This window comes from Leptonychotes weddellii, chromosome 13 (genome assembly GCF_054177405.1).
Source record: "Leptonychotes weddellii isolate Sample4059 chromosome 13, ASM5417740v2, whole genome shotgun sequence".
NCBI classification, from domain to species: domain Eukaryota; kingdom Metazoa; phylum Chordata; class Mammalia; order Carnivora; family Phocidae; genus Leptonychotes; species Leptonychotes weddellii.
The window spans coordinates 49,704,214-49,725,649 of NC_138381.1; the positions used below are offsets into that span (position 1 = coordinate 49,704,214).

Consider the following 21,436-nt stretch of genomic DNA (forward strand, 5'->3'; position numbering starts at 1 on the left):
CAATCAGAGAAAGACATGTATCATATGACCTCATTGATATGAGGAATTCTTAATCTCAGGAAACAAACTGAGGGTTGCTGGAGTGGGGGTTGGGGTGGGAGGGATGGGGTGGCTGGGTGATAGACATTGGGGAGGGTGTGTGCTATGGTGAGTGCTGTGAATTGTGTAAGACTGTTGAATCACAGACCTGTACCTCTGAAATAATACATTATATGTTAAAAAAAAAAAGAAGATAGTAGGAAGGGAAAAATGAAGGGGGGGTATTGGAGGGGGAGACGAACCATGAGAGACTATGGACTCTGAGAAACAAACTGAGGGTTCTAGAGGGGAGGGCGGGTTAGCCTGGTATGGGTTAGCCTGGTGATGGGTATTAAAGAGGGCACATATTGAATGGAGCACTGGGTGTTATACACAAATAATGAATCATGGAACACAACACCAAAAATGGTGATTAACATAACATAATAAAATAAAAATTGACCCTCTCCCTTTAAAAGGTCGAATTTGATTATAGGCTCTGGATTACACCATAACACCACCTTTCCTCCTCTCTGTCTTTTCTCTGGACTTAACACTTTCTAGTAAAATCATACAAAAGAGAATATAGTATTTACTTTCAAGATTTGCTTAAAAATCTAAAATGTAAAAGGAAAAAAGGAAAGGTGTTCCTTTTATTTGGATCACTATCTTGTTCAGTGTTTGGTCTTGATATTTACATATGCTTTGGGCAACTGAGCATATGCCAAGTTGATATGTCTTTTATTCAACAGAAAGAATAGCTGGTGATTGTAAAAAGGAACCCTAGATAGGAAACATGGATGTAGCATTTAGTTTATAACATAGATTGGTATTTGTATGTTCCCTCTTCTTCAAGTTATTAAACATACTCCCAGCGTGTGCTGTGAAGATAGAACTAAATGGTGATTTTACTATGGAGTAGTAGTTTGCATAATTCTGTATTATATTAACGGGCGTATCATTTGCTTAGAGTATTACACTAGCCCTTTGTTCCTTGTATTTTTACCATAAAATTAGAATTAGGAAGGGAAATCATAGGACAGGCTGGGATATTTGGTTTGAGATAATTTACCATCTCTCTAAGATAAGAAATTACTTAAAATGCCATGGTAGCAGCAGGCACAGCTCCTCTTTTGCTGTTTCGAGCACAAAACTGCTTTAAGCATAGCAGCATGCCCATTAGGAGGGGGAGAAAGGAACCCCCAGAAACTAAGTTCTTTGGATATGGTCAGGTTCAATTCCCTTATTTGGCAGATGTGGAAACTAAGGCACAAAATATTTACATGTCTTGACTAGCAAACCATTACAAGGTGGCGGTTCTATTTTAGAAGGTGTTTTTAGGTGTAAGAGAAGATTATATATTAAACTCTGTTGTGTGAGTCCCTTATGAGCCGAGACAAACTCCTCTTTCAACTGTCAGGGGAAACAGGAGGAAGCCAGCAAGAAGCTGTGACTTTTCACTGGTGAAGGAGGGAGAGATGAGGCTCCCAGCCTCCCTCCAGCCCCGCCCAGGGCTTGTCCAGTGTGGGACCCGTCCCACGTCACCGAGGAAGCCTCTAATGTAGTTGTCACTGTTCACTCAAAAGGGGCTAACAGGGTTCTGAGAAAGCAGAGGAAGGGCTCTTGCTTATGGAAGAATGGATAGATTCAGGGGTTCCAGAGGCGGAGCAGGGGCCCTGGGTAGAGATAGGAAGAGAGAGGGAAGGAGAAAAAAAAATCCACTTCCATTATTAGATCATCTTTCCCAGAGATTAAAATATAGATCCAGCTGATGCGGAAGATTCATTTTTCTGAAATTAAATGTGTCTAAGTTATGTAATTATTAGGCCGTTACTTTAATGTCATTTTATGGCCATCTATGGCAAAAAACCTAATAGGAATAAAACCTGTGATCATTACAAATAAGTTTTGGCTTCTAGTTAAATGTTCACTTTGAACCATCTTTGTGGTAAATGGAAGTCGCCTATTAGGGCTGTGCAGTCGGACCGTATTTGGATTGCATGCACGTTTCCCCCTTTTTTTTTTTTTTTTTTTTTTACTGTGGTTCTGTGCAGCCTTTCACCATAGGTAGCATCCTAGTTTTTGTGCCTAGCGAAGGTAATTACACCGAGTGATGGGACCTTGCCATTTTCTGTTTGCAGAACAATCAACCATGACGACCGAATCTGGCTCAGACTCGGAATCCAAGCCGGAGCAGGAGGCCGAGCCCCAGGAGGCGGCGGGGGCGCAGGGGCACGCGGGGGCGCCGCAGGGCCCAGGGCCTGAACCCAGCGGCGAGGAGCAGCACCAGGCCCTAGAGCAGTTCGAGGCCGCGGCGCACAGCACCCCTGTGAGGAAGGAGGTGAGCCCCAGGACCCAGGCCGCCACCGGCTCCCCCGCACCTGCTAGCATCACCCAGAAACCCAATTCAGGAATGTTTACTGACCTTTTCCAGGGTCGGGGCTGACCTTGGTCTCTTAGCACTAGAGGAAACTATGAGGGGTCATCTGTTTACCCCTCTTGGTCCCAGGCAGATGGAAATTTACGCTATTTTAAGACTTTCAGTGAATGACATTCCACAACCTTGCTTGGTAACTCCCTCATTTGATTAAAGCACTTACACCCACCCTGAAATCTGTACTGCAGGTTATTGGTTTTACTGGGTTTACAGGAATGCTAGACACCACACCAGTGGCTTTAATTAGGCTAACTTTTATTCATGCTTAGGGGTTAGAGCTCTTTTGATTCTTCCCAGGGGTCACTCTGATCCTAATGTTGCCAGCTACTTTTAGCGAATGTTCAGGTGGGTCTCTTTCCCTCCCTGATGTGCGTGTATGTTCAGCTGCATTATCTAGACATACTTAAGTTGTCACATGTAATGTGACTGTTTCTTTTAAAAGTTTTCATACAAAATATAAAGCATGGTTTATACTTGGGCTTTGAATGAATCCATGTTTAAATTATTTTGGCTTGAAACTTCGAACTGAAATCAATATGTGTTAGGGTACCAACTCATGCTATGGTAAGCAGATCTGGCAGTCCCTGCAAACGATTGACCTTTTTCTAGGTTGGAAGTATATGTGTCAAGCTAGAAATTGTACAGGATGTTGAGAGAAGAGACACGAAATCAGCATGTTAGTGAAATTCTTTGGAAGGCACAACACATTATTATAACATTAAACTATGTTTACAACCTGATTATTTCTTTTCCCATGGTATTTATGTTCTGCTTTTAAGCAGTATTAAAAATAACATTTATTTTCATGTTCTGTAAATAGATGCTGTGTCTGATATAAAATGTTTCATGATGGGGAGCTGGAGGTTATCCTTCCAGCTTATTAAACAAAATCTAAGGGGCCATTGTTGTCATCATGGTTTTCCTTCACCGTTTATTTTTTTGGAGATGTGAGGATTGTGGTGTTTTGATTGTTTTTAAACCTTCAGCAATTTAAAATTACTAGACTGGATTTTTTTTTCCCCCGTTCTTTCCTCTTAACTCTGAAATGAAATAAATGTGAGAGTGGGAGATAATTGTACAGAAGAAAGAGTTTCTGGGCCGAGACGTGATACATGTGTTTTATCTTCTGGAAATCAGATGTCTGAAACAAAATGAGAGAAATGATACTAAAGCCCTTTGAGGGAAAGGTAACTGGCTGCGGAACCAGGAGAACTATTTAATCCTGCCTCTTCCCTAGATATTTTAGGGATCTCCAAGAACACATTCAGCCTCTGAGCCTCAGCTTCCTTGTTCACAAGATGAAGAGATCAGAAAAGATCGTTTTCTCAGGTTCTTCTGCTCTTGTCTCCTTGATTCAGGCTAGGAGCCCAGTTATGTTGGAGGTGAAATGAAGTACATTTTAGTAGTCCATGACGATGAAAACATGGGCTTGGCTGGATTTGAATTCCAGGGTACTAGTTTTATGGAGGAAATTTGTGGAGACTGTACCCTTTGTCCTTTTCTCTCCCATGTGTAAATGAGGGTAAGGAGACCTAGATACCTACCTCCCAGAGCTGTCATGAGGATTCAGTGAAACAGAGGATTTACCAAAAGGGTTGATACTGATTTTTTTTTTAAAGATTTTATTTATTTATTTGACAGAGAGAGACACAGTGAGAGCAGGAACACAAGCAGGGGGAGTGGGAGAGGGAGAAGCAGGCTTCCCGCAGAGCAGGGAGCCCGATGCGGGACTTGATCCCAGGACCCTGGGATCATGACCTGAGCCGAAGGCAGACGCTTAACGACTGAGCCACCCAGGTGCCCCGATACTGATATTTTTAAATTGTAATGAATTATATGTGACTACAATGGATGTTTCATTTGAGGTCCTTGGTCTGCTCTTCTGAAGTTGTTGAAAATATGTGCATGAGAGGCTCATTGATGGGTTCGTGCTTTAAATGTTTTGGAAACAACACCTCCCTTTGAACACTGGTGGTCTCAGGGGTGTCTGGAGTTGACCTCTAAGTAGCCCAGAAAGCTTAGTCTCATACAGATACTTTTATTTTATTAGAGGAAAAATGAAATTTCATCTTCCTCAATACAGAGAAAAAGTTGATTCCAGGTAGTGAGATTTAAATAAAAACGTAGCTTCTGTTGACTTTGCCTGTAATGAAATGAAAATGTGAATTAAAAGTGCAAAAGTCTTAGGGCACCGCACTGTAGTTGGTTAAGCATCTGACTCTTGGTTTTGGCTCAGGTCATGATTTTAGGGTCCTGAGATCGAGCCCCCACCCCTCCAGGCTTGGGGCTTGAGATTCTCTCTCCCCCTCTCCTGCCCTTACCCCCACTTGTACTCTCTCTCCCTAATATAAATAAATCTTAAAAAAAAAAAGAGCTAAAGAGTTATAAGCACTTACAAATATATGATATAAAATTCCAAGGTTACCAGGGTGCCTGGGTAGCTCAGGTAGGCGGCCGACTCTAGATTTCGGCTCAGGTCATGATCTCAGGGTCCTGAGATTGAGCCCTGTGTCTTGTTCTGCCCTCAGTGGGGAATCCGCTTGAGATTCTCTCTCTCCTTCTGCCCCTCTCCCCATGCTTGCTCATGCACGCTCCCTCTCTCTTTCTCTCTCAGTAAAATAAAGAAATCTTAAAAAAAATTCCAAGGTTACTAAACTTCTTCAACTAGCTTAAGACCAGAATTGTTTGACTTTTTTGCAGCACCATTTTAATACTTTGATATGAAAAACTAATAGTCAAAAAAAAAAAAAGTTGGACCAAGTTGCCAGAGCAGGTTTTCTTTTATTTACTTGTTTTAGCTACCTCTAGCCTTCTCAACTATTTTGGCCTTTGAAGTTGTTTTTTCAATTTTTTCATGGTCTCTTCACTCAGCAAATTGGTCTTTTTATTCTGCAGAATGTCTCACAACTTTGCCCTGAATTCCTGTGTAAAGTAGTGGAGGAAAGGACTGTATTTATAATTTGGAGGGAAAACCAGATAGAAAATGACTTTATAAAAGCAGAAATTCATACCTAAAATCCAAAATAAATATACCAGAAGATAACTTTGTGATTAGAGTGTCATAAAATTGTAGCCATTAATAAGAAAGGAAAGTTGAAGGGATAAATCTAAATAAACCTTTATTGTCAAGGTCATGTGCTTTTAGCTACTAGGAAGATAGTATGTTTGTGAGAGAAGAAATTTCATGCTCACTCAAGGGGCCTAAACTGAATTTTGCAACATGTCTTTCTTTGGTCTGTCAGTGTGCATTTGCAGACTAGTGGAAATGATAATCTGGTCCATGAGTTGAATTTGCACATTAATACCATTGGTGGTCATTTAACAGAAGAGGGTATGGTGACAGATGCTAGCTACGCTTGCGGTGAGCACAGCATAATGTATTGAGTTGTTTAATCACTATTTTGTACAGGTGAAACTATTTGTAATATCGTGTCAACTGTACTTCAATGAAATATATGTATGTAAACACACACATATATAAAGCCAGGGGGGTGTAAAGAGAATAGTTGCACAGAGAGATTTCCAAGGGTATTTATTGATTCAAGGGAGAATTAACTGTTCCTCAGGACATATTCTGCAGTTCTGAGTCTAGCTTGGACTACATTGTTGTGCTTTGAAAGCAGATTAAAGCTTTTGGACAGATGTGATCTGCTCTTACACTGGCTCATTACAGTGAGGGGGGAAACAGATTAAGGGGATTACTTTGTGATGAATTTCAGTGCTCCTGGCTTCATTGAATTGATTTAGAGCTGTAACAGTTGTAAAATTACTGAGAAGATTAATACTTGAAGCTCTCTAGGCCTTAAAGTTTGTAAGATACCTTATACGTATATGGGGTGTTGTGGGTCATAGAATATAGAAGGATCCAGTGAATGAAGAAAATAGAGTACAGTAGATAAAATCTAAATGATTTATTTTAAAGACCTGTACTGTCTAACGCCTTTTACATTTTACAAATGTCAGGAGTCCATTTGTATCCTCCTTTGTTTAGTGAAGTCTTGGCATTTGCTAACTCCGTGCTTCTAAATTAAACCCTCAAGTCAAACTGAAATGCAGCCCCGTTGGTACATTTAAATGGCAGAAGTTGTTTAGGTGAAACCATTAGCATTATAAATATCCATGTATGCATACTTGTCCATTCAGTCTCCTGATGCAGACATCTCTCCTGCTCTGGGAAATAGGAAAGCCTATGTCTGAAGGGTTTTGCTCTTGCCTGAGCAATGCAATATTTATTTCCTGTCTTGCAGTGAAAACTGTTCATTGTTTGCTCTTCACAGGTCACTGACAAGGAACGGGAGTTCGCTGCTGGGGCTGCAAAACAGCTCGAATATCAGCAATTGGAAGACGATAAACTTTCTCAGAAATCATCTAGCAGTAAACTATCTCGATCTCCATTAAAGATTGTCAAAAAGCCTAAAAGCATGCAGTGCAAAGTGATACTTCTGGATGGATCAGAATATACCTGTGACGTGGAGGTGAGTGCATATTTAAAAATCTTTTTTGTCCCAGGTATTGAGAACTGGAGAATGTTGGTATGAGACATACAAGATGCGTTCTTGTTTTCAGAACTCTGGAAAGTTATTCAGACCCAGTTTCTAAATACAAAATTCTTTCCAAAGTCTCTAACAGGAGATCAAATTACTAAAAGTACTTATAATGTCTCCAAAATGTTACAATCAAAAGAAAAATGTGATCTTAATTTAAAAAAAAAATCTCTAACACTTTCCATGGTAGGAAAAAAAAACTGGGGGCCTTAAAAATCAGGCTTTTCTTCAATATCTTATGAACTATCATTTAAATGAATTTACTTTTTCTACTTGAGTAGTTTTACTTTTTCTATTCAAATAATTTTACTCTTTCTATTTTAAATTATTTAATATCTTTTGTATTTGAATCATTGCAACTTTTAGTTGGTATGAACTTGTAAATTTCTGTACATAGCATTGGTAGATTGGTAGGATCATTTGAACGGTGAATGTCCTCCTCTTAGAGTAATTTTTTAAATGTACATCACGGTGGGCATTGCAGCCTGAGTGTAAAGGGGTCTACTATCCTTTGTTCTTTTTGTAAAGAAAACTAAAATTCCTCTCAGAGAAGGAGCAGTTGAATGACTTTTGTCAGAAATGCTTGGCAAGACCAAGTTAGCAAATGAGAACAACACGAACCTGTCCATAGCAGTGGAGACGGGTGGATTCTCCACATGTCACGGAGAACACACACACAGGGCGTGAACTGAAACCACAAGAGTGGGTCTGGGTGTGCAGGAGCCACGGCGCCTTCTCCCCACAGCTCAGAGGGGGCAGCTTGCTCTTTCAGCAAGGTGATTCAGCTTCAGATTGAACGTTTTCATTGCAAGAGCTTATTCCTCCTGCTTCAGCTGCCTGCCCTTCATCACGCGGGGACATCACGCAGCCCTTCCCACCAGCCCCTCCCATCACATGTCTACACAGTTCACCTCTTCTGCTCTGTGTGCTGCGTGGCTCTCCCGGGTGCCACAGGCAGTGTTTATGTGTTGTCCTGCTTTCTAGTCCTCCGAAGACCCCGTCAGCACCAAGCCCGCCTGATTTCCCATGTTCCTCATTCACCCCTCTCTGCTTTCTCTGTCTACAACCCCTTATCATTCCTGTTCTATGTGACATAATGCAGTTCTGCACCCAGTCCTTTTCTTGGGTCATGAGATTCAAATCCATTTCGTGTTGATAATGTCATTTATGGTGGGGATGGGGTTGGTTTACTAATTTTAGATTTGCAGGAACATAGAGGAAAAAAGGATTTTTTGAAAAGAAATTCTTAAAAGTTAACCGTATCCTATATTAATCGATAGAATTTTTGTCACCCTGTCACCTGACAAATACTGATGGGCTGCTGCAGGGAGGGCAAGGCATGTTCTGAGGGTCCTGCCTAAGGTGTGCCATGCACAGATCCATCTTTTACATTTTTTTGGCTTTGATTTTGGCTGATTTCTGAGTTCAAAGTGTCCAATTACTGATTTAGAGATTTATTCTGGAAATTGGGAGATCCGAAAATGTACTCCTACCTGGGTTTTACTCTGAAGCTTAAAGGACTTTTGTAACCATGAGAGAGATTGTATTTTTCCAGGGTGGATCCACTTTCTGAAAAATTGATCTAAGTGAAGCTTTTTTCTTAATTTTGAGGAGAGTCTTTCTGTTGATTGTATTATTAATGGAATAAATAGGATTACCTGCAGTCATCTAGTCATGGCTACCAGAGTTTTCTAAAAAGAATCTAGAAGAAAGTTTATAGTGTTTTGTGTGGATGGAATAAATGCCTCAGGGCTGACTGAGGTACATGTAAATGTTGATCATGTTAAACTTAATTTATATCCCATGCTTCAAATATGTAATAGATACAATCTGTGTTTTTTGTAGAGTTCAGGATTTTTATGTTGTAATTAACTTTGGATATAATTCAGTGTTACTTTTAATGTCACTGTGAACATTTTGAGTGACATGGCAATTTTGGTCAGTTATTTTCTTTTATAATAATTTTTTATAAAGTTTACAGATTCTTTTTTTTTTTTTTAAGATTTTATTTATTAGAGAGAAAGCGCACAAGCAGGAGCAGGGGGCAGAGGGAGAGGGAGAAGCAGACTCCTCGCTGAGCAGGGAGCCCCACACAGGGCTCAATCCCAGGACCCTGGAATCATGACCTGAGCCAAAGGCAGACGCTTAACTGACTGAGCCACCCAGGCACCCTAAAGTTGATAGAAGAATCTTTTTCTGCGACACAAAATCCTTGGCCAGCAGAGTATTTTCAGTTTTACAACAGACATTGGTAGTTGAAGAAAATGTGGTCACTACTGACTAGCATACCTGTGGAGAAAATAGAGAAATTTGGGCATGGTAATGACTGGTTGAATAAGAAAAATGGATTGTGAATCAGCTATATGGTTCTCAAGGTGGCAACAAGATATAGCTAAAAACGCATATTCAAAGTGCCTGTGGACTTTAGATACAAACTGTGGAACATAAAACCTTGGCTGGCAGGGCACATGGGGTATAGTAGGTAAATGGTGGTTGAAAAACATTGCCCTAGGGAAGGTGTCCTTCGGTTTCGCTCTCCTCTACACAGAGTTTTTATCAACGTCTTGGATGAAGGCACACGCATAACAAATCGCTGAACAGTATTTTTAAGTGACTAAGAGCCCATGTGCCAAAATCTGGGTTTCTCATGAAGTGGACAGTGTGTGACATGGAAACAAAGTAGCAGGATAATGTTTAGCAGGACGGGAGGCCAGACTTCACTCTGTAAATGTGTTGGGGGAAGGGGTGGTCAGACTTAATGACAGCTTGGGTGAAAGTAATCTTTGGGTTCAAGTCGATTACAAACTCAGCGTTAACCAGCGGTGTGGTGTAGCTGTCAGAAACTTCCATGCGGTCACAGTGGCTTCTGTGGAAAAGCAGCGTGTGGTTTCCCTGAATGTGGCCAGTGCCCAGATCCTGGGCCGGAGAGATCCCATCCCCTGCGTCTTGTTCATGAGTTCATACGGGAAAGCGCTCTTTGGAGCCACCAGACCCAGGTGCGAAAACAGATTTATCTATTTGTAACCCATGTGATTTCAAGGAACTTTAGCTTTCTGAACCTTGGTTTCCTGACCAGAAAAATGGGGGTGAAAATACTTGCCTCAAAAAGCCATTATTGTGAAGATTAAAGCAGGTGCTTAATTTAAACCCTTTCTGCAACATAACATTCTTAATAAGTGGTAGCTATTTAATGGAATAACTGAACTCTTGAGCTTTTTCAGCAGAGAGTTACAGCATGGTGAGTGATCTGGAAACCTCTTATGAAGAATGATTAGAGAAATAGAACGTGTTAAATAAAAAAATTTCCACTTGTCCCCTTCTAGATTTGGAGGGGAGAGGATAGCTACTTCCAGTTAGTTGGAAAAGTTGGCATTGAATGTCTTAACATACATTGTTTAAGGTATAGAAAGTAAAACTAAGGTAGAAGTTATGGGAGGTCTGATTTTTAAGCAAACAGAAAACAAATGTTTTAAATTATTGCTGTCAACCTTGTGATATGTGTTCTGTAGGAGGATTCCAGCAGAAACTGTAGGTGCATTTATGGAAACCATCAGCCCCTCAGATGCAATCTTAGACCAGACAACTTCCAGTGCCCCTTCCTATCTAAGATTCATGGAGAGAAGTGACACACAAAAATCTCAATTGAAAAAGCAGAATTGCCTCCCTAATTCCTGTCCCCAACACATACAGTTGTAGGTGAATTAAGGAAATTAACAGATGTTAAAGTAACAGATGTAACTTTTTTTGCATTTAGTAAGGCATCAAAAAAGGCATTTTAATGAAATCTCTATACCTAAGTGTTTTCCCCCATGGCTTATTTGATGCCTTTATGACTACACCATCAAAATCAACAAAGCTCACCTCTGCCATGACTTCATCATGAGAATTTATAGTCACATATAAAGGACCCCCTGTCAACACACACACACAGACACTCTCATACGCATGCGGGTATGCACGACTAGCACAGCCCTGTTCTCTCTTCTTTTTTTGAAACCACAGGGTAGCATTTCCCCTCGCCGCATGGTGCTGCAGTGAGACAGAGCCAGCGACCTGAAAAAGCAAGATACAGGATTGGTTGACGTCTGACCCCAGTGACTGAACCCTTAAGTTCAATTCCTCTCTCTTCATGTATAGATAGAAGCCTTTTCCACTCATGCTGGCTTTTTCATGCTTCCCTTCAACAGTAGGCTTAGATCATTGTAGCACTCAGTGTTTTTCCATTTGACTATTTCCTCAGTAATTTTTTTCAAGCTCTTAAGTCTTGATCATCTAAAATATAAGAAAATTTCATTATGAGTAAAATAGAAGAAAAGATCTTCTGAGAAGACCATCTTTTAAGCATCTTGATATATATGTTTGGCAAATGTTTACATGCTACCCTATTTTCATGTATGCCCAGCAGAATTACTAATACTGCTACTCCCTTCTTACTACTGTTGGCCCATTAGAGAACACCAGCAACTTCCTGTAGCCAGTTTACTATCATGGGTGCTGTTTATTTCTTGGACATGAATTTTAAAAGAGAAAATAAAGAAAAATATCCCAGTCACATGCAGTGAAGGAAATTGTGCTCACCACATCTTAGTCACGTTGCTTCTGTGTTCTGTGGACTCATTCGGTCTGACTGATTAGCACACAATGTATTTCCTAATGACCATCCAATTAGAAATGTTTTCTCTTGTTTGGGCACCATTCTAATCTAGTCTGATTTGGTTTTAGGAAAATAAGTCAGACATGATCTGAAATTTGAGACCATATTTCGTAATACAAGTTTGCTGCTCCTTTTGTAAAATGTTCAAGCTGTTTTATGGCGTAGTTTGATTTGTTTTCCCCCAAGAAACCCCGATTGGGTGAGGAGTCTAGTGCATCACTGGAAAAGCTATAGAGGGTTTACCTTGCAGGTGTGACTTACGAGGAACCTGCTGTGTTTCTCTATGCATATGAAACTCCACCTCACTCCATTTAGCCCCTAAATATTGCTGATCCAATGGTGAGGGAGACTTAGTGTTTATGGACCCAGTTAAATCCACACAGAACTAATACCTCCAGGGAAAATGCCAGTGAATCGGCCACACTGGAGAGAGGTTTCTATCCAGATTGGGGCAAATCAAATGGAGCTACTTAGGTGCAACAGTGAAACCATAAAAGCCTGGCCCCCAGGTTTGGCTGTGTCCAGAGGTCCACTGGTTGAATGGGCTCCATGACTGAGTATCATTCAGGTCACTCCAGGATGGTTCAGAATCCCAAGCAAGCACAGACACAGGGCAGTTAGCTCCAACAAGCATTTCTTGATGCCATAGAGATGCTTCTAAGGAACCAGAGAGGGTAAGAAAATTTATGGCACCATGTCCTAAATGTGCTTTTTGTTACCCACTAACCATTTGTCAGGAAGGGACTGTTTAAAAAATTTCCAAATGCTCTGTCTTGCCCATGATTCAATTAACTGTCCAATTCATTTTTCTATTTCATATTTCCACTTACTGGGATTTGGTTGGAAAAACAAATTCAATGTCTGAATTTTCCAATTTGTATGGGTTATGTGATTAAAGTACCTTATAGTTGCTTTGGAAGTCCTTGACTGGACAGCAAATAGAATTGCCATAATCCAACAAAGCTGATCAGAGCACCTGTTACTTTTCACAGATTTTAAGAAATAATAATTAATTGGAAAAAGTAGAAAATAAGGATTTTTTCCAAACCAGTACAAGTATCATTCATTCAACACTGCATTAAATCGCAGAATTTTTGAGTCTGTGTAATTGTGTAAATTCCGCTTTAACCTCTCAGTGGGTCTCTGTTCAACTTAACGCCTTACCACATCATACCATCTGTCATGTGCTGTAACTGAAGGCCTCAGTCCAGGGGCAGCAGCTCTCCTGCTTGAAGACCAATGCCCCTGGGGCCTCCTGAGGATGAAAAGACTTTAATTAACTTGGTTTCCTTGTGTGATGACTTTTGGGTGCAGCTGTAGGAACACAAGCACTGTTAACACACACCTTCTCATTTACCTGGCATAACCAGTACTAAATGTTTCCACGGTGTTCAGATTTGTCCTCATTGAGGCTTGCAAAATTGTTAAATCTTTTCTCCTGGTTTTCATTTTTAAAAAGTAATAAATTCTCATAGTCCATCATCAGTGTAGACATGGTCTGTTAAACCCTCTAAACAATAGTAAGGTTAAAATTTAGGAGTATGAATGTGAAGAAATCAAGTGATCAAACCCTGCAGTATGTCACTGGACCAGGTGGGGGTTCGGAAGCTGAGTGAATCTTGGAATCTGAGCATCTGTACACATTGGGGGTTTGATGCTGTGTCAAAGGCAAAAATCACTGAGGAATTCTTTGGCTTTTACTGCCCATTGTCAGTAGAGTTAAGGCCTGACCAGAGAGTCGTTTGGTGCATGTCCGTGGTCTAATGTTGTGATGCTGAAACGCTAGGTTTGCTTTTTGACATTACTGTTTCTCTCACTCTTCACGTTCCCACTGTGTTTTCTGATCCCCTCGTGTTGCTGATTTGATGAAATAAGCTTGCCTGCTCTGCGTGCAGGCAGGTGGGAGTCACAAGCACAACGCACCCCACTCTGCGGGCCGTTCACCTGCTCCGGAGAGCAGTCTTGGGTATCTTGTGCTGCTTACCCCACAGGGCTTGATTTTGACAAATGTTCATTACCTGTTGTTTAATGAAGGAAACAGTCTTTCAGGCTGAAAAATAATCCTAGTTTTCTACTTCTCCCCAGCCTGTGATTAAAATTTCAGGTTATAGTTCATGTTCTTGTGTCTAGTTTACTTGCTTAAATGTCACCTCCTTCCGAATCTTCCCCAGTTTTATCTCTGAGAGTTGTCACATGTGCTCTGGACAGAATCTTTTAACTTCCTTTACTCTGTTTGTGGCCTTATGGCCACAGACCCTTATGAGATGGTGGGTCAACCACTGACACCTTTCTCTGAGTTCAGGGGAAGGTTTGCTCTCTTCACTGCTTCTCCAGAAGTAATTCCCCTTAGCACACTAGATTTAAGCTTTATTTGAGGTTTAGGGAAAGACCATGTAAAAGAGAGAACACTTGTTACTCCAAGTGCCATTCTTGGGTGTGACAGACGGACAGCCATCCCACCTAGCACCCGGTGTGCTTCCACATGCTGAGTGCAGCTCACGCCCCCTGTAACTCAGTCCTGGCCCTGAAAGCTAAGAAAGTGCTTCCCTACGTTAGACCAAGACATTGCTCATTTCCCTCCTCAGGAGGAGTCTCCCGATATGGTGGACTGTCGGTCCCTTGTGTGGTGACCAGAACCTCCCATTCACATAGGTTGAGCTGGCCCAGCTGTTTCAGGGGTCTTCCTAGCCGTGGACCTATATTACAGCTTCGACATATCACTTAGATACCTCATTAAAGTCCTTGTATTTTCCAGAATACATTAATCAGTGTGTACAGAGTAGGCACTGAAGTATTTTTTTAAAAAAAGGAAGTGAATCATTTGAGTTTTAATTATTATTTGCCTTAATGCAAATTCTTTTTTCTGTTTGTTTATAACCATTTCAATCTGTAAAACTAACATCACACTGTGTGCAAACCGCCCCCCCTTCCCAGGGAGTTTTGTTAATTTTGCAGAGGCTTTCATATAAAGTATTTCTTGAGGGCCTATTATGTTCCAGGCACTGGAAACCAAATGAGTCAGATGTGAAGCTTAAAAGAGGATTGTCTTACTCATAGAGTCACACAATCTTAAATCTGAAAGGGACCTTGGAAATGACTTTGTCTTCTACCTCATTTCACTGATGAGGAAATAGGCCCAGAGCAGTTAATGGAGTTAATGGTGTGCCCGAGGACCCACAGCCTAGAACGGGTAGAGAAGGCCAAGAACCCGGATCTCCTTCCCTCTGCTCCAGAGATCTCTTCACTGCAGCTTCAAAAACATTCCAAGTCTATAGCTGTAGAAGGAGCAAACCAAAACATAGTATTTACCTCCAGTTTGGGCTTGAGAAATAGTGGGATGAAAAGAGGAAAAGAAGGAGAAAGATCTACTTTTCAAATTATTTAATAATACATCAGATTCTTGAATATCTCTTTTATTTGTAATTCTGTAAGCTTTTGACATCAAAATTGATTTTTCTAAATTTTGTAGTTAATGTATGTGGTTTTGGGGTAAGTTGGGAAACAAGACCACCAAAGTGTCTCCTCTGTTCACTTTCTTGTCTCCTTTCTTTCTCTCCTTCCCTCCCCTTTGGTGGTGGCTGGAAGGCTTTGAAACTTCCGTGAAGCACATCTGCAATAGACACCCTAATAGGTGTCTCTTTTAATAAACCGGCAGCTTGACTCTAGACCTGGAGTGGATTAATTAGGCCTCCCTGGGAACAAAAGGGCTCTGAGGCTTTGAACAGATCCTGTCCGAGAGAGACAGGTTGAGTCTATGGAAAGAATTCATTCTCTCAAAACTTCTTAAACCTAATTTCTGAAAGCGATTGCCAAGCCTTTGCTTCTGGTTATACTCTCATGAGATAAGGTACTATGTGAAGTGTAGGACTTAGAAGCAACATTGTTTCATTCTTGAAGAAGAGGAAAGGAGCTGGAGATATAATACAGAGGCTCTTTAAATTGGTATATGGAACAAAGTTCAGGCTTGGCTCAGCTCTTTGCCTTAATATAGAATAATTTTAGGTAAGTTCTACCATTACCACAGTCCAGCTCAAAGTGAAAAGGCCAGTTGAAACTGAAGACCCTCGCCATCCCTTCCGGAGAGAAGCAGTTTTTCATTCTACTGTGATTTTTGTTCAATTTTCCTGATCAATTGCCAGTTCATTTTATAATTACAGCATTTCCCCCGTGAAAGACAGGTTATAATTTTCAAGATTATAGCCCGTCTCCCCTTAGTTAGTATTTAAATTGATGGCTTTCTTTTCATGGAAATAGTCTTGGCCCTAAAGGAAGTTTAGGAGGGAGACTACTGGTATCAGCCACAAGATTAGAAAATCTTTTCATAGATGGGTAATAACCTGGGACCATTTCTACATGGTGTGATAGTCTCTTGAATTTGATACCACTTTCCTGGATTACCTTCAGTTTCAGAGGCAGGTGTCTTTTGACCTTGTCTCCTAGGTCAGAGGCCTAAGAACAGCACCTGTGACCTCTTTTTGAATACAGAGTTGAAGACCAGTAGAATCCTAGGTTCTTAGAGTACAGGAGGAGAACATGAACTCTAATTCAGTGCCCCAAAATGTGAGTGTGTGCACATGTGTGTGTGCCCATCCACATTTCCAACAAAATATAGAAGTAGGTTCAGGGAAGACTGGAGTACAGTATGAGAATGCAGGCCTTTTGTAGGGACAGGGTAAATTATTTATAATGAACTAGTTTTTACATGACTCCTGGCATCTACACATTGGCTGATCCAGTCGGAAAATGAAGCACATGGTCAGGCAGTGCCTGGTTTCAGGGTTTGGCTGGTACGTGTGTGTTATGGTCCAGTGTCCTGTTAGCATGTGAAGGGAGGTCAATATGGTGCCATGTTACTTTGAAGAATTTCAACTCAAAAGGAGATATTAAGTTGTATATGTGAATAAATACCTTTTTGTGTTGTTATTATTGTTGTGATCTTGTTAATTTTTATAGCAGAGGGAGAAGGGAAAATCTCAGTAGTATTTCAGCTCAGTCATGTTTGCTGTTTGGATATGGCAATTAAATAATTCAGTAGGAGATGGGAAAAATAATGAGATAGGGGAGAAAGCTCTGCTAAGATGTTTCATAGTGATATTGAATACATGCCCTTTCTTTTTTTTTTTGTTAGTGACATACACTGTGGCTAATCTTTATTGCAGCCACAATTAATAAATTACAGCAGCCAATTTGGGCACTTATTTCAAGGCTAATAGTGCATTTAGCTTTGAATGTAAGCCCCATTTGAGGCTACCAATACGTGAATAACAAATTGTTCGTCCTTCTTGCCAAGGTTTTATATTTTTCTCACATTTACTCATTCTCTCAAGTTTTCTGTATCAGACAGATGTGCTCAGGGTGTCTAGTACAAGTCACTCCAATAAAGAGAGGGCCATTTAAAAATTCTTATGTGAACTGAAAAATTAGATTCAGCCTTGACAAATTTTAACTTGCTTAAATAGCTGGGGACTTTTGCCGAGAAACTTGCCCTGTCAGTTTTTATGCTGTGCTACTCAAAACGTGAGGGTTCATTAAAGACAGAACAGTAGAAATGTTGAACTATAATTTTCCTTTGAATCCGTTCACTGAGTCGTGGAACCAGCAGATCAGTTAAAAGGATCACTTTCATGCAGGCTTTTAGAAGTGTGTTGGTGAAACGCATAAGGTGTAGATGCTATGTAGTGAACATATGAATATCTATGGAAGTATCATGAATCAAATCAGACTGTAGGATTGTGGTACTGTGGAATAAGCTTTCACAATCGACTCTATAAAGAATTGAATTTAGAGCCTAAGGGTGTTTAACTTTGGGGAGCACCATATCATAGTAGCTAGCAATAGACTGTGACATCTTTGCTTTGCCATTTGTAAGTCACTCATCCCCTGAAGTCCTCTGTTTTCTCATCTGCAAACCAGAACTCTCAGGGTGGTTGGGAGTGGTAACGAGTGGATGCAGACTGCTTGCAGGTTTCAGGGACCCTGTCAGGCCTATAGTGGTCAGCAGATTCGAAAGCTTCCCTAACTTTATGGAACTTCCACCCCCTCAAGCATAAAGTATATCCTTCTAGGCCTTGTCTATAAGAATATAACTAAAAATACTCTGTAGAGTGGTAGTTACTTTAATATAAAAATGGAAATCTCTCTACTGTTTAGAGATTTGCTTTTGTCCTTCAGTAGGCGAATGGATAAACACACTGTGTTGTAATCCAGACAATGGAATATTATTCAGTGCTATGGAAATAAGCTATCAAGCCAGGAAAAGACATGGAGGAACCTTAAATGCATTTTGCTAAGTGAAAGGAGCCAGTCGGAAGAGCTACGTACAGTATGATTCCAATTGTATGAGATTCTGGAAAAGGCAAAATTATGAGAATGTAAAAGATTAGTGGTTGCCAGAGGATGGGGTGGGGTGAGGGGCGCATAGAGGGATGAACAGGCAGAGCACAGAGGACAGAGTATTCCTCATGATACGTCACTGTACATTTGTCCAAACCCACAGGAGGTACAACACCCAGAGTGAACCCCAATGTAAGCTCTGGACAGGGTGGTGATAATGAATCAGTGTAGGTTCGTTGATTGTAACGAGCTAGCCATTCTCGTGGGGGATATTACTAGCGGGGGACGCTGTGCCTGTGTGCGGCAAGGAGTATGTGGGAAATCATTGTACCTTCCTCTCAATTTTGCTAGGAGCCTAAAACCGCTCTAAAAAAAGTCCAGTCTTAAATAACAGCAAGAACAACTAAACCAGTTACCTGGAAGCTTGTGAGGAATGAGAAAGGACCTGGAAAACAGGAAATTTGCTTTTTCTCCCACTGCCCGGCTTGAACCTGCTGAGAATAGATGGAAGACGCAGCTAAGGTGCTGTTACTGTGGTGTCAGAAATCAGTAGGTGTTTTACAAGCCTGAATATGTTCTGAAAATAATTATACACACTCCATTTCTGGCTTTCAGTGTTAGTCTCTTATCCTGAACTGACTCACATTTTATGGTGAGCAAGGAGCTGTGGTGTTCCTTGGCTTCGGTAATGAACTCCCTCAAATTAGGCAGGAAAAGTTTGTTATGGAAGGGGCCTGACAACATCACCCTGTTCTTCCTTCATCTCGAGTCCCTTTGGAAGTTGGCGCAGAACATTCTTTCTAGTTTGACTAAGCCTCAACTGACTGTATTTTCTGATTTCTTATCTAGTGACTCTGAGTGATGTATTTCAGGAGGCTTCTTTACTGTTCAGTTTTATTTTAAGTGTCTTCAAATATTCAGGTCATCCTTTCTTTGCCCTTCTGTAGCAAGTATAGGGTATGAGAGGGTTTTTTGTTTGTTTGCTTCTTATCATATTAGGAATTCTGTGGTATGCTGGGTTTTAATTAAATAACTAAGGACACAATAGAAGTAGCCAGAAAGAAGGAGAGAAATGAACCTACCCAGCTCACTTCCTTTTCGTGTTGGGACAGATCCTCTACTACCGTCGAGAACTTCTCTCTTGCTTGAAGAAATTGGGAGTGGCTGTTTGAGGAATGTTTCCTGGACTCTTCTTTCTCTTTCAGGATCTAGGTTTTGAAACAGGGCTGATGATAAAAAGCAAAACTGCAAACCTTTAGCTGGTTGTAAATACCTCCTTAGGAGTTAAGTTGTTCTCAATGCTGGTTCATATTGTTAAAAATGGTAAGCATGTGGGGGCGCCTGGGTGGCTCAGTCGTTAAGCGTCTGCCTTCGGCTCAGGTCATGATCCCAGGGTCCTGGGATCGAGCTCCGCATCGGGCTCTCTGCTTGGCGGGAAGCCTACTTCTCCCTCTCCCACTCCCCCTGTTTATGTCCCCTCTCTTGTTCTCTGTCTCTGTCAAATAAATAAATAAAATATTAAAAAAAAATGGTAAGCATGTGTGTCACTATTTGGCAGGTAGATACTAATTATTAGAGAATATTGGCTGACCGTCCCTGTGGTGGTATTGTAAGGCAACCGAAAGACCAATGGCATTTATGTATTTTATCTTATTTATTTTTGAATTTCCAATGTAATTCTAATTATGCTCAGGATATTTACATAATTCTAGATAGAGCTTGAACAGGTAAAGAAATGTGAAGAGTGAGCATCGAATATAGTTGAAATATCAAGGACACATGAGACAGATGAGGCTGGAAAGGAAGACCAAAGACCCATCAGGGAGGATGGGTTTGATGTGCTAACTGGCTTGGGTATTGTTTAGATATTTTGATTTTCTCGGGCTGAGTCACAAATTACTATAAACTTAGCAACTTAAAACAACACATACTTTTCATCCCACATTTTTTGGCTGGTTCTCTGCTCTGGATCTCATAAAGCAGAAATGAGGTTATTCACTGATTGCATCTTCAATTGGAGGCTGAATGAAGGAAGAGCCACCTTCATGCTCCTTTGAGCTCTTGGCAGAATTCATTTTCTCCTGGTTGTGGGCCTGGGGTCCCCACTGCCTCTCTGGCTGTCAGCTGAGGACCACTCTTGGCTAGAGTCTGCTTTTGGGTACTTGCTATGAAGCCTCCCTGTCTCAGCAACAGAGAACCTCCCTCCCTTTGAATCCCGGATCTTCAAATCTGTCTGCCTCCCCTTATGTTACCAGCCTGGGAAAACTCTGCCTTTAAGGGCTCACACAATTAGGTCAGGCTCACCCAGATCGTGTCCCTATCTTAAGGTCAACTGTGGTATATAGCTGATGACTATAACCTAATCGTGGGAGTGAGATCCACTCTATTCATGGTCCCAGGGATTGTGCAAGGTGTATACAGCAGAGAGACAGGGAATCTTGGGGCCATCTTAGAATTCTGCCTCTTGCAAGAAGTGATGGCGTTTCTGGGATTTTATATAGGGGAGCTATTTGGCCATTTGTGTTTTTAAAACATACTTCTATGAAATAGTAATTGAAGAGGAAGAGACTTGAAACAGGGACACTAGGCAGCTCTTACAGCAAACCAGGCAAGAGATGCTAAGGACTAGAACCAAGGCAGGGGCAGTGGGATAGAGAGGAGAGAATGGATTTTAAAGAACTATCTGAAAACGAGCAGAGTTGATTAATTGGATGTAGGTTGGGGATAGGGATAGCCGTAAGAGACAATAACTTATAATGACTTCCAAATTTCTGGATTGAGTGACTGCATAGATGGATGTAGAATATAAGGAGAAAAGTTTATAGGGGAAGATAATGAATTTAATTCAGAACTATTGAATTTAAAGTGCCTGGAATATGAAAGTAGCAGTCTATTACTGCAATTGGATATATCTTTCAGCATTTGGAAGAGAAGGCAGACTGTTAGGCTTTGTGAGAGCCATTATCTTTTTTTTTTTTTTTTAAAGATTTTATTTATTTATTTGACAGAGAGAGACACAGCAAGAGAGGGAATGCAGCAGGGGGAGTGGGAGAGGGAGAAGCAGGCTTCCCGCCGAGCAGGGAGCCCGATGCGGGGCTCGATCCCAGGACCTGGAATCATGACCTGAGCCGAAGGCAGACGCTTAACGACTGAGCCACCCAGGCACCCCGAGAGCCATTATCTTTTATACTAAATCAGATACGGGAGTGAATGAGATTGTGTGGATAGTCAATGACTAAGAAGAGCATGAATAGCAGAGCCCTGGGGAATACTGGGGAACATTTAAAGTTGGGAGTGGGGAGAGCTTTGTCAAATCTCCCCTCACCCCACCCTCAGGTTCTTCCCTACACCCAGTCCTGGTCCCTTTTTGCCATACCCTTAGCTTATGCACTGGGAGTGCCTGAGCCCACGGGGCCATTAAGTCGTGATTATGGTTGGCTGAGTATCCTT

General features: G+C 41.1%; 1 protein-coding gene across 1 annotated transcript; it reads left to right on the plus strand.

The window, feature by feature from the left end:
- Positions 1-2,034: 2,034 nt before the first annotated feature.
- Positions 2,035-20,950, plus strand: LOC145716795 (band 4.1-like protein 3). The gene is made up of 3 exons (XM_081801579.1): positions 2,035-2,359; positions 6,733-6,930; positions 10,509-20,950. Exons 1-3 carry the CDS (start codon positions 2,132-2,134, stop codon positions 10,623-10,625), a joined length of 543 nt encoding a protein of 180 aa, XP_081657705.1. The 5' UTR covers positions 2,035-2,131; the 3' UTR covers positions 10,626-20,950.
- Positions 20,951-21,436: the final 486 nt, after the last annotated feature.

What these genes read in the sequence shown, in the direction of transcription:
- LOC145716795 (XM_081801579.1), top strand. Translation starts at nt 2,132, where the DNA reads ATGGGACCTTGCCATTTTCTGTTTGCAGAACAATCAACCATGACGACC. An exon ending in GCACCCCTGTGAGGAAGGAG is followed by an intron (nt 2,360 to 6,732) that starts GTGAGCCCCAGG and finishes TGCTCTTCACAG; the next exon opens with GTCACTGACAAGGAACGGGA. An exon ending in AATATACCTGTGACGTGGAG is followed by an intron (nt 6,931 to 10,508) that starts GTGAGTGCATAT and finishes TGTGTTCTGTAG; the next exon opens with GAGGATTCCAGCAGAAACTG.